Source organism: Erpetoichthys calabaricus, chromosome 12 (assembly GCF_900747795.2).
Source record: "Erpetoichthys calabaricus chromosome 12, fErpCal1.3, whole genome shotgun sequence".
Lineage (NCBI taxonomy): Eukaryota > Metazoa > Chordata > Cladistia > Polypteriformes > Polypteridae > Erpetoichthys > Erpetoichthys calabaricus.
In genome coordinates this window covers 140,730,190-140,744,338 of record NC_041405.2, presented here as the reverse complement: position 1 = coordinate 140,744,338, position 14,149 = coordinate 140,730,190, and the positions used below count along the sequence as shown (strand labels likewise).

At 43.9% G+C, this 14,149-nt stretch overlaps 1 protein-coding gene across 4 annotated transcripts in view; it reads right to left on the bottom strand.

Moving 5' to 3' along the window:
- Positions 1 to 13,240, bottom strand: part of tle2b (TLE family member 2, transcriptional corepressor b) — a 186,847-nt gene extending 173,607 nt beyond the window's left edge. For 3 of the 4 annotated variants that reach the window (XM_051935265.1, XM_051935266.1, XM_051935268.1), the window contains exon 1: positions 13,132 to 13,240. In XM_051935265.1, coding sequence (XP_051791225.1) covers positions 13,132 to 13,155 — 24 coding nt within the window. In that variant the 5' untranslated portion in view covers positions 13,156 to 13,240. The remainder of the gene's footprint in view (positions 1 to 13,131) is intronic. The other variant, XM_051935267.1, reaches the window with a different exon arrangement.
- Positions 13,241 to 14,149: the final 909 nt, after the last annotated feature.

Here is a 14,149-nt window from a genome sequence, read left to right as displayed (position 1 = left end):
ATTGGATTCCATAATTGCTGAAACTCCTAGTTGGGTTGGCGCCATGAGTGCTATTTCTTGGCATGTCCTGGGATGATGTAGCTTCATCATGAGATGTTTAATCCATCATCAATTAACAGCATGTCTTATTTAAAAATTAACCCATGGACCAGCATCTGCAGGAGGGGGTCCAGGTAGGAGGAGACTGAGGCTCACAGACATCACTGCAGGTCAATGGTGGGATCTGATGATGTTATAAAGCTGATTCATTCAACTTTGATTTAAAATGGCTACAAATCACAATGTTGGATTGGCAGGGAAGCCTGAAATTCCCACTGCATTATCATCGAGCTTGGACTTGAAATAGACGTCAAGAAACGGTGCAAGTGACTCACGCCGTCCCCCTTCTACCGTATTCTGAACTCCACATACACTACAAAATCGTGCTTCATTTGGCCTCATTGTTTCTGTCACACTGGGGATGACAACCAACACGACTGTGGGTCACAGGAGCAGCACACCACAACTCGAGGCTGGGGCTTGGAGTCGCTGCAAACCTCACATAAGTCTGTAGGTGATACCAAGATAGGTGGATTAGCAGATAATTTGGAATCTGTTGAATCATCACAGAAGGACTTGGACAGCATACAGGCTTGGGCAGATTTGTGGCAGATGAAATTTAATGTCAGTTAATGTAAAGTGTGACACATAGGAAGTAAAAATGTTAGGTTTGAATACACAATGGGCGGTCGGAAAATCAAGAGTATGAGAAGGATTTAGGAGTCGTAGTGGACTCAACTGCCAGACAGTGTTCAGAAGCCACTAAGAAGGCTAACAGAATGTCAAGTTATATAGCGCCTTGATGTGTGGAGTACAAGACCAAGGAGGTTCTGCTCAAGCTTTATAACACACTGGTGAGGCCTCATCTGGAGTCCTGTGTGCAGTTTTGTGTCTCCAGGCTACAAAAAGGACATAACAGCACTAGAAAAGGTCCAGAGAAGAGCGACAGGCTGATTCCAGGCTACAGGGGATGAGTTTATGAGGAACGATTAAAAGAGCTGAGCCTTTACAGTTTTAAGCAAAAGAAGATAAGAGGTGACTCTGACTGGAGTGTTTAAATTATAAAGGGAATTAGTGCAGTGGATCGAGACGGTGACCTTTAAAATGAGTTCATCAAGAACATAGGGACACAGCTGGAAACTTGTTAAGGGTAAATTTCACACAAACATTAGGAGGTTTTTCTTCACACAAAGAACCACAGACACTTGGAGTAAGTGACCAAGTAGTGTGGTAAACAGTAAGACTTTAGGGACTTTTAAAACTCGACTTGATGTTAATTTGGAGGAGTTAAGTGGATAGGCCTGGCGAGCTTTGTTGGGCTGAATGGCCTGTTCTGGTCTAGAATGTTCTAATGTAACGTGACGAGGCCTTAAGAGACACTGACTGGGAGAGGACGGCCATCTGTCCAGTTGGGTTAATATTTATGGGAAGAAACCGAAACCAAGCCGAGTGGCCCGTCACAATTAATTAACGACATGCCGGTGCTGTGGTACAGTTGGCTCTTTCAAAAGTGGAAGTTTCTGCATTGGTAACAAATGGCATCACTTCATTTCAGAGTTAATGTCACTTACTGTACACCCAGGGCAGTGACACTCCTACCTGCACATCTGAGCAGCACACAGCACGCTGCCACTGTCCTGGTTACGCGTCATACAGCATCACAACATAACAGGTTATCAGGTGAGTAGAGCACAGACCGCTGTTTGACGCTCAACTTCCTTTCACTTGTGATTTCACAACCTTGAAACTCGCTACAAAGAGAAGTTCAGAGTTGTGAAACTTTTTTGTGGGGTTGAAAGAAAGGACCATCACTCTTTAAGGGTTTGGCCCACCTTTTGGGACCCGTTTAGGTCTAAGTAAAGGGTCCAAAGTACAATACTGTAGAGACTGTCTTCTGGAAAGTCAACATGGCCACCCATGATGAGACGAAATGACGTACTCCGCGACAAAAACCAGAAATCCAAAGAGGAAATGAAGTTGTTATCCAGATTAGCTGACTGCCTGCCCACCTAGATGAGGTGGTCCCGCTTTGGCCCTGTGAGAGGAGAGCAGGCATCCCGGCCAGGAAGGAGGAGGATGGCTTCATACCCAGACGGGAGACCAGAACAGAAAGACAAAAGGGACTAGAAAATAAATTTGTGTCTGAATGTCATCAAATGATGGCTGGACAAGCGAAAGCTGGGAATCTGGGGCAATTCCATCCCCTTTATGCCAGGTAGCAGCGATCCTCGCATAAGAATCCAGTCGGGATGCCCGCAGGGGTGCTTGGGATATGAAGTCCAGAAATACAGCCCTGTCGGGGTCCCTGGGGACTGATAGAGGGCGCTGTCTGGGGAGGACCTCCCTGCTTTCATTATTAGTGCTTCCCAGAAGATACGGCATGACACTGGAAACACTCCTAGGTGCGGCTTAAAATGGGGGCCACACATGGACTGGAGAGTCAGGAGGCAGTGGGCTACACTCTGGGAGGAGGAAGAAAGAGGAATTGTGATTCCTTTATTTGTGTCATTTGACGTGTCTTTGGAAGGAGTCTTCATTGGAAAGGTGCTTGAGTTTTGAGAAAATATCTTTTATTTATAACCGGGAATTGTGTGTGGTATAACTGTGCCTGTGGTTTGGGGCTCTCTGCTGCCCTCTTGTGGTTACAGCCAGTGCAAAACTTTGTTTGCTGATAACGATTGGATAGCGCTCTCCTGCTGCCTGATGGGAACTGTAGTCCTCACCTTGGTGCTGTGTTCTGGGTTGCCCTCCCTCTCTCCAGCCTCTGTTTTAAGTTGGACCAATGGCAGCCATGTTTGTGGACATCGGTTCAGCTGTTTTGGTGTGATTGGTAAACAAACAAACAGCTTATGACTGGATTTTATTAGGCTGTTTGAAGGGATGGATAAAGGGAGAGGTGACTGGACCAGTGGAGCAGTGGGTTGGGTTATGAATCTCAGGCATGGCTTTTTGGACTTACTGCATAGGGCACTGAGATCTTCAGTGGGAGTCCACCATTTCTTTATGCTTTTCCTTTATTTGCAATGGATATAAGGTAGGGCCACTGTAGGCAAGTTTATAGGGCCTGATCTACTGCTGGGTGTGTGAGTGAAAAGAAAACCTGGATGGAAAGATGGATGGAACTGAATTGAAGAACAGATGGACTGAAGAAAACATTGGAAGATTTTGGAGGTGGATGAGCCATTGGAGAAAATATTTAATTAATTATAGGTTTAGGAAATGGATGGATAGATGAAGGATGGATGGATAGATGGATGGATAAGCTATTGGAGAAAATATTTGATGAATTATAGGTTTAGAAAATGGATGGATGGATTGGTGGATGGATGGATGGATGGATGAGCCATTAGAGAAAATATTCAATGAATTATAGGTTTAGAAAATCGATGGATGGATGGATGGATAGATAAATGGATAAGCCATTGGAAAAAATATTTGATTAATTATGGGTTTAGATAATGGATGGATGGATGAATGGATGGATGGATAAGCCATTGGAGAAAATATTCAATGAATTATAGGTTTAGAAAATGGATGGATGGATGGATGGATGGCCACTGGAGAAAATATTTAATTAATTACAGGTTTAGAAAATGGATGGATAGATAGATGGATGGTTGGATGGATGGATGAGCCATTAGAGAAAATATTCAATGAATTATAGGTTTAGAAAATCGATGGATGGATGGATTGATGGATGGATGGATAAATAAATGGATAAGCCATTGGAGAAAATTTGGTTAATTATGGGTTTAGATAATGGATGGATGGATGAATAGATGAATGGATAAGCCATTGGAGAAAATATTCAATGAACTATAGGTTTGGAAAATGGATGGATGGATGGATGGATGGATGGATGGATGGATGGATGAGCCATAGAAGAAAATATTCAATAAATTATAAGTTTAGAAAATCGATGGATGGATGGATGGAAAAGCCATTAGAGAAAATATTTGATGAATTATAGGTTTAAAAAATGGAAGGATGGATGGATGGATGGCCACTGGAGAAAATATTTAATTAATTATAGGTTTAGAAAATGGATGGATAGATGATGGATGGATAGATAGATGGATGGATAAGCTATTGGAGAAAATATTTGATTAATTATGGGTTTAGATAATGGATGGATGGATTGAAGATGGATAAGCCATTGGAGAAAATATTCAATGAATTATATGTTTAGAAAATGGATGGATGGATGGATGAGCCACTGAAGAAAATATTCAATGAATTATAGGTTTAGAAAATCGATGGATGGATAAGCCATTAGAGAAAATATTTGATGAATTATAGGTTTAAAAAATGGACGGATGGATGGATGGATGGATGGATGGATGGATGGATGGATGGAAATTCTGGAAAATGTTGATCGTTTTAGGCATGTGTAAATAAATAGACAGATGAATTCTGGGGAAGCGTGATGCAGATGGATGAATGAGAATAGCAATGGACGGGTGCATCTTTGGGGAAAACAAGGATGAATCAGGAAGGTTTGGTTAAATCTGGAAGGCCGAAAAGACAGGTCAGAATAAAGATGGACGACTACCTGGATGCATCTTTCACTCATCATGCCTAAATAACTGGACTAACAAATGATTGACAGAAACGTTCTTCGATGTTTCTGCTAAGGAGGTCAGAAGTTGCTGGGCTCACCAGTCCAAGTGCCATGTCCGAGCTGATTAGCACACGCCAGCAGGGGTTTTGCTGTACTTTATTATATTAAGGACACTGTAAACCCTAAAATGTGGGGGGCTATGGAGCATGAATGAGAACAAAAATGAATAGAAGGATGGATAGATGGATGAAGAGATGCATAGTTTGCTGATGGAATGGGATGAAGGAACGAGTAAGTGAAGGATGCATTTGTAGATCTTTGACGTTGACGGATTTCTGTGCAGATGGATAAAAGACTACAGGGACGGATGGATGGATGGATCTGTATATGAAGAATGTGTGGATGGATCAGCCGGTAATTGAGTCTGATGAACCAAATGGCCTCCTCTTGTTTGCGCCCTTTGTTCTGCTACCCTCAGTGACCTGACGATGTGGGCGTCTCAGCTGGTATTCTGCCCAGAAGTCTTCCTTGTGGCAGATTCATGTGTGCCGTGGCCATTAAAGCTGCAGTTTCACTCCCTAACTGTGACGTGCTGTCTGACGGCACAGCAGTTGTTCGTAACTCGAGAAATACCTTAGGATACAAGGCGCTATATAAAGGAGGGTGGCTGTTTAAGCCTTGACTTGTCTGCTGAAGCCGTCTAACGAAAAGACTCAAGAAAAAGTGACTGGCGTAGACGCGATTCCCCCCGTGAGGGTGGGCGGATGGCACTCGAATCACAAGCCATTGGCTTCATTAGCTTGGCACAGCTGCAAGGGGGCGGAAGACAAACTGGGCTCGAGACGCTCCGCGCAGGTGCACCGAGGACCCTGGGGGCAGAGCGGGGAATCGCACTTACAGATGGCTGGGGACGCGGGGTTTGGCAAGCAGCGCCGCTGAAAATGGACGATCCAGTGCGGGTGGAAACGAAAACAAAACACACACACACACACACACACACGCACACACACACACACACACTAAGTGTTGCGGGAGGTGGGAGGATTTTGGCCCCCAACGTGCCCCGCCAAGAGTGCAGGAGCTCCGACAGGAGGTCAGCTCGAGAGCAGACGCTTCACAGCTCGTCTGTCTTTTGAAATATTAGAAGAGGATTGAAGGGAGATTATGTGATCAGCGGCGGGAGAAGAGTGAAGCAGGCTCGGCCGACTTAAACACTGCAGATTTCTTCTAGTTAATCTCGCCCCCCCACACACCAGACCCAATCTGCCTCGTCAGCCCTTCTTATTCTGTCTCTCTACTCTCTCAAAGATCAGACGAAAAGCGCCGCGCGTCCCTCTCGTCCCGTCCAGTCAGAGCGACAGACAGGCTGCGTGTGCACGGGGTGGGCGAAGACCTCGTTAAAGTGGGCACTCCTGACAGGGTGACCCGGCTGTACTCTGCCCAGCATGTCCTTTGAGGGAGGGTGATGGCGAGCATTGCCACCAGTACATCATTCATGCAATGTGAGGGCCAAGATGTCAAGTGCACTCTAACCTTTTATTGCAAAGTGGCACACAGGCATACATGTATGCCAGTTAAATGAAGAGCATCCATTAATGAATTAAGTAATCTGACTCATTGCCTTTTATATATTCTATAAAGCAACTTGTGATTGAATTGGAAAAGGTGCTATACAAAAGAAATAGGATGGGTTCTCACACGAGAGACCCTGGATTGGGATAATCTGGTTTGGAAAGACTGATTGATTGATTGATTGATTGATTGATTGATTGATTGATTGATTGATTGATTGATTAGAAGTACACTTATTGTGGTGGTCTGTCAGAGAAGGTTTCTTAGCTGTGAGCTGATATAGAACAAGCGAACAACATAAATGCAGGAGGATGAGAAAGACACCACACTGAAAATGCAACAGCTTTGGGAAGATGAAAGATAAGCTCTCATCATCAGCACAGATGAACCAATAGGCCTCTTCTCCCAACCCTCGGACCCAGGTTCAATGACTCCAGGCCTAGCGAGGCAGGGCCAGAATACAAATGGGCGGTTGGATTTAAGGATGAGTTGGGTAGATGGATGAATAAATGGATACAGTAGACATTATACAGAGCCAAGAGAGCAAGATATGGACCACCAGAGAAGGACAGTAACAGCCCAGTCTTTGGTGTTTGAACATGCAGATAGGAATTTCATTACAGTGTGTACACATTAGAATAATGAACAGGTGACACAGCATCTAAATGGATGGATGGATGGATGGATGGATGGATGGATGGATGGATGGATGGATGGATGGATGGATGGATGATATAAAAAACACTACAAGATCAAGAAGAGGAAATCCTTATCATCCACAGCTGAAGAGGTAGACCTCATCAATCCAAAGAAATGAAGGGACCACCCTAAGGTTAAACAGAGAAGAAAGCTGCCCTAATTAAAAAGAGCAAGTTGTCATTTGTCCATGAAGAGAACAGATCTACCACACCCATAGCAGAGGAGACCACACCACCACCACAGAGTTACTAATAGATATAGCAGAGAAGAAAAGGATAAAAGTACAGTGGGAGAGGGAGGACACAATGTCCACAGAGAAAGAAGGGTCTCCAGGTAGCATAACAAGGGAGGAAACATCATAGTCTGTAGGAGAATGGAAAACCACCTTTGGTCTATGAGGAGATGGGTTACTCAGAAACCTGTGGAAAGGGGGGCACCGTCAGTCAAGCAAGAGAAGAAATCTGTGATCACTACAGAGAGAAGGAGGAGTCACCCTCAGCTATAGCAGCCATGATAGCTACTGGAGCTTCTTGAAGGTCAAATGTTAAAATAGGCAAAGCAGCAAATACGAGCTTGGTTCATGAAGAGGATGGTTCAACCATGAACATTTAGAAGATAGGACCACAAACAGAGTAGAAGGAGCCACTGCCAGGTATAGCAAAGGAGTAGTAATAATAATAATAATAATAATAATAGTAATAATAATTGTTTACATTTACATAGCACTTTTCTCAATCAACAGTCATTATGCAGACAAGAAGGAGCCAACATCCACAGAGGAGAAGGAAGGGCCCAACAGAGAAGGAAACCATCATAGATGCATTATGACATAATCCAAAGTAGGAAGCCACCTTTGACCCCCCGACAGAAACCACCAAAAACTGAACCCTAGCAGATAAGGGAGCCATCATTAATCAACATCCATCCATTTGGAAGCTCACTTATCCCAGGCAAAGTTGTGGTGAAGCTGGGTGAGCATCCCAGTAAGCACTGGGCACAAGGCAGGAACAACCCATAGAAGAGAAGTCTTCAGTCACTTAAGATAGAAGGACAAGCCACAGAGAACAAGGAGTCACCACCAGGCATGAAGAGGTGGAAGTCATTACTGATTCATGCACTGCAGGGATCCACCATAATTCACAGTGAAGAAGGAGGCCACCTTTGGTGCATGAAGAGGAGGATTTGACTATGAAGGAAGCCACAATGACATCACCCTGAAGCCACCATAATCAACACCGGGGAAGGACCTAGAGCCAGGGAATTCGAGGAAGATACCATAGGGACGATGAGGAAGAGGAGGCTGGCATCAGGCCTGAAAGATGTGAATCTGTCCTTAAAGAAGAGATAGAAAGACACCACAATCTGGAGAATAGGAGAGAGCCATCTTTAGATTGAAAAGGTGAGAGACACCACAATCCTAAAGAGGGTGCCATCTTTAGTTAAGAAGCAAGAGGCAGAAGCTCATGAAGAGGAGGAGAATAGATAGATAGATAGATAGATAGATAGATAGATAGATAGATAGATAGATAGATAGATAGATAGATAGATAGATAGATAGATAGATAGATAGATAGATAGATAGATAGATAGATAGATAGATTCAAGGCTGCAAAGGATGCCAGTCCACTGCCTGGTCTACTTGCCCTCACATGGGGGGTCAGTCAACCCAACCTGACTGTGCTTGGGATTTGCAATCAAAAATGGACGTCCTGGAGAAGAACAAACAGGGGGGACAGGAAGACTCCACACAAACTGTGGGGTCCGTGTGACAGCAGCTCTCCCCGCTGAGCCAGCTGCTCCAGAAGACAAACACTAATTATTCATAGGTGAACAGCGAGACGCATCCACAGGGGCTCCATTGTGTCAGAAGGTGCGTCAAACTTCAGGTCGACATCCCAATAAACCTTTGAACCCCAGGTGCTCACAGTGCACCCCATTCACTACTCTTACGGTCACCTCATTAGCTTTTGGTGCCTTCTAATGTGGCTTGGTGGTCTGCTCCCAACATGAACCCCAGAGGCTTTTATGAAGAATTCAGGTAAATGAGCAGCACCACAAATGACCAGTTTAGTGGTGCAAAGGTTAACACTGCTGCCTCAGTGCTCCAATGGCCTGGATTCCAATTTCATCTCAGCCAAGTCTGCATTTCCTCCAGGTGTCTGCATGGGCTTTTCTTCAGGTGCCCCACTTTGTCCTTTTAATGGTTTTGTGTCTCAAACTTGTGTGTGTGTGTGTGCCCTTCAATGTACTGGCAGAGGAAAGGATTCGAACTCATTGGTTTAAAAGGGTTCAGTAATGGATAGATGGACATTTTAAGGTGGGAGGCCTTGTGGCACAGTTAGTGCTGTTGTGTCTAAGCTCCAAGGACAAGGACTCCCAACTCGCTCAGTGCCTCTTTGTAGCATACATCATCCATGGGGTTTGTCTTCAGGACGCCTCCCACATACCACACGCATGCTAGTTATGGTGACTGTTAGCTTAGTCTGGCATGAGTGAGTGTGGCTGTGAGCATGTGCCATGGGGTAAGCTGGCTCATCTACAGCTGGCTGGTGCCTTCAAACTGACAATGACAGGATGGTGTCAAACTCCACATAACCAAATAGCCAAAAAAGGGGGTTCAGAAAATAGAAGTGTGGACATCAGAAAAGAGACTTGCTCATGGTCACAAGGCCAGGATCTGAACCGACAAACTCCAGGGTTTGAAGTCCAAAGCCTTAACCACTACGCCATACCACATGGGGGGGGGGGGGGGGTGGGGGGTCATAGCAGTCTGGGCAGGGAACTGTGAAGTCAGAGGCAGGGGACCTTTGGAAAGTCAGACACCCAACCCAAACCAAACAGTTAATGAGAGGAAAGAGGGGCCAGCAGCTTGGAAGTGGGATGGGAATGGAGTTGAGTAATGTGGGGCTCAAAAACAAAGAGCACATGAAATCGACATCTTCCTGTTCTATAAGGTCCTGAAGAAAGGGGAGCTAATGGGGGGGCACAAGACCATGGGGTTACAGACAGCGCATACATTTAGCAATGGAGGCAGTCTAAGCTAAATATGGATAAAAAGGTCCAACATTTAAAATGTCCACAAGCATTAATATCATAAAACACAAATATGGAGTGAGAGATGTGAAGCAAACATGAACAAATGAGCAAACAAATGATAGATAGATAGATAGATAGATAGATAGATAGATAGATAGATAGATAGATAGATAGATAGATAGATATGAACGGCATTATATGATAGATAGATAGATAGATAGATAGATAGATAGATAGATAGATAGATAGATAGATAGATAGATAGATAGATAGATAGATAGATAGATAGATATGAAAGGCATTATATGATTGATATAGATAGAAAGGCACTGTATAAGATAGATAGATAGATAGATAGATAGATAGATAGATAGATAGATAGATAGATAGATAGATAGATAGATATGAACGGCATTATAGATAGATAGATAGATAGATAGATAGATAGATAGATAGATAGATAGATAGATAGATAGATAGATAGATGAAAGGCACTATATGATAGATAGATAGATAGATAGATAGATAGATAGATAGATAGATAGATAGATAGATAGATAGATAGATAGATAGATAGATAGATAGATAGATAGATATGAAAAGCATTATATGATTGATATAGATAGAAAGGCACTGTATAAGATAGATAGATAGATAGATAGATAGATAGATAGATAGATAGATAGATAGATAGATAGATAGATAGATAGATAGATAGATGAAAGGCACTATATGATAGATAGATAGATAGATAGATAGATAGATAGATAGATAGATAGATAGATAGATAGATAGATAGATAGATAGATAGATAGATAGATAGATAGATATGAACGGCATTATATGATAGATAGATAGATAGATAGATAGATAGATAGATAGATAGATAGATAGATAGATAGATAGATAGATGAAAGGCACTATATGATAGATAGATAGATAGATAGATAGATAGATAGATAGATAGATAGATAGATAGATAGATAGATAGATAGATAGATAGATGAAAGGCACTATATGATAGATAGATAGATAGATAGATAGATAGATAGATAGATAGATAGATAGATAGATAGATAGATAGATAGATAGATAGATAGATATGAACGGCATTATATGATAGATAGATAGATAGATAGATATGAACGGCATTATATGATAGATAGATAGATAGATAGATAGATAGATAGATAGATAGATAGATAGATAGATATGAACGGCATTATATGATAGATAGATAGATAGATAGATAGATAGATAGATAGATAGATAGATAGATAGATAGATATGAACGGCATTATATGATAGATAGATAGATAGATAGATAGATAGATAGATAGATAGATAGATAGATAGATAGATAGATAGATAGATATGAACGGCATTATAGATAGATAGATAGATAGATAGATAGATAGATAGATAGATAGATAGATAGATAGATAGATAGATAGATGAAAGGCACTATATGATAGATAGATAGATAGATAGATAGATAGATAGATAGATAGATAGATAGATAGATAGATAGATAGATAGATATGAACGGCATTATATGATAGATAGATAGATAGATAGATAGATAGATAGATAGATAGATAGATAGATAGATAGATAGATAGATAGATAGATAGATAGATGAAAGGCACTATATGATAGATAGATAGATGAAAGGCACTATATGATAGATAGATAGATAGATAGATAGATAGATAGATAGATAGATAGATAGATAGATAGATAGATAGATAGATAGATAGATAGATAGATAGATAGATATGAACGGCATTATATGATAGATAGATAGATAGATAGATAGATAGATAGATAGATAGATAGATAGATAGATAGATAGATAGATAGATAGATAGATAGATAGATAGATAGATAGATAGATAGACAGGAGCGATGTCATGTAACAGATGTCTCTAACAAGTCACAGATCAGCTAGCAGATATGAAAGTCACTGAGTGTTCCGCTCGTATTTCACGTCCAATGACACTAACACTTCCGGCTAACTTTTACCTGATATAGCGCCTTCCTCACCGCCCTCGCCCCTCAGCGTGTATTACCGACTGTCCCTGGGAGTGACGAAGACTGAAGGGGGCTTGTTGGACCTCACAGGGGGTCCGAATCTGGCAGGAAACTCCCATCTCTTCAGCCACAAGACTTCCCTGCAGATGCAGCCCCCGTGTAAAGCGGTCCCACGTGGCTATGGCAGGCAGTGACACTTCTGGAGTGACCTCAGCACCGCCACCTCACATTCTTCCTCGTTTTTTTCGTTTTTTTACAGACCTAACGGCGTTCTGTTCTCTTAACAGCAGGAAACAGGGACACAGTAAAGCCAGGAGCCAAAGGGTGGACACGGAGGGGTTTCAGAGTAGCCTGGTGACGGGCACACAACAACATGAGATCACACCACAGCCTCAGCATGCCAGGCACTTTGTGAACTTTGCTTGACACGGGCAAATCCCGCCCGGCGCTCTGTTTTGAACGGTTGCCATTCCAAATCAAATCAAACAAGGACAGAAGGCAGTTCTGGGAAGAGGATGTTCTCACAACTCCTCAGGTAGGCGAGCAGAGTCCCGAGCCAAACATAATACCAACAGAGACACACTGCTTGCCAAGCCCCCGCTCGTGTGACATGCTACCTGGCACCACATGCAAACAACAAACAGAAGTGCAAGAGAGAGAGAGGGGGAGAAAGAGAATCCGAGCCCCCCTTCAAAGATCCGTGGGTGTCGCTGAAAGTTCGTACTCCGCAAATCCAAAAGGAAAAAGATGACAAATCCAAACAGAACATTAAGAAGACTGGCAAGGTACCCAATGCCCACCCCCCCACACAAACCCAAATGCTCACTCAAAACTCCAGCCAGTCACTCAAATAGATAAATAAGAACGCAGAGCAGCGCACACTTCTCATTAGCAGCATTAGTATGTTCCTGACAGACAGGGAGATTGGTGGTCTCCTCCCTCACTTCTACCACCCTCCCTCTAAGACCTTCCATCTCATGTCAGATCGCTGGCACCTATCACAGTAGCTCGAAACAAGCCCTGACAGACTCGATCGGATCAGACACCTGGCTATAACCTGCCATTACGAGATTCTTTCTGTCTGCTTTCGGGGCGGGTGGGGGCACGGGCTGGGGGGGTGTAGGGAAAAGAACCCAAACAAGCAGAAGGAGAAGCAGCGGCTTCAAAGTGTTTAATCGAGCCGTACTCACCGGGTGCCGTCCCTGGGGATACATTCTTCAGCTTTAATGTGCCGATAATTGCTGACTTGAGAGACTCGTCGGCCAGTAGATCGATGACCCCTCTTGCCCCCCCCCCCCCCCACCCCACTCCTCTTCCACAGACCCCAATCCTTTCTGACAGTGAATTCCAACCCCTTTGCAAGAAGGCAAAAAAAGAAGGAAAAAAAATCCAAACGCAGAAGCCGGCCAAAAAGGCAGCGGAGGCTGGCACGGAGGCAGAGACGAACACACTTTTCTTTCCTCCTGGTCTTTTTTTCGGAGAAGAAGAGTCCTCTTCTAGTGGGGTCGGGGAGGGCAGGAGGAAGGGGTCGAGGCAGGAGAAAGAAGTGGATCCCGCTTCAGGTCCGTCCAGGCACCATGGTCAGCTCCCTGAGAAGTGTCCCCTCAAGTTGGGCTCAATCTCAAGACCCGAAGCGTCCTCGATGCAAAGCCCCCCACCCCACCCCCTCCACCCCCCAGTCCCGCAGCCTCCCCACCTCCCGTTCCAAAGGCTTCCGCTCCGGGAGGAGGAATGTTTGTTGAATCGGAAAGCAGGCAGGATGGAACAGCAGGTCACTAGAAAATCCAGCAGGCTTTTCAGCAGCCGTCCCAGACTGTAATAAATTGTGCCTGTTGGCATGAACACAAACACTTGTGTCTGGCAGCGAGCGCTTAAGGTGGCTCCGCGCGGATCCCGCGGACGGACGGACGGCGCTGGCACACTCGGCGGCAGCCTGCCTGCTCCACTCCCCGCGAGCAGGACTGCGGTCCACGAGAGGGCCGGGATACTCCGCAAACTCCGCTTGGCTCCTCTTTATTTTCTTCTTGCTGTTTCTAAGAAACAAACCGAAGCGGAGGAAGTTAAGGCGGGAGAGAGAGAGAGAGAGAGAGAAAGAGAGAGAGAGGGAGAGAGAGATAGATGGTAATTAGATAACTGCCGAAATACTAGGCATCCACTCATCCATTCACTCAGCCCTCCATCCATCCATCTAGTCACCCATCCCTCCAT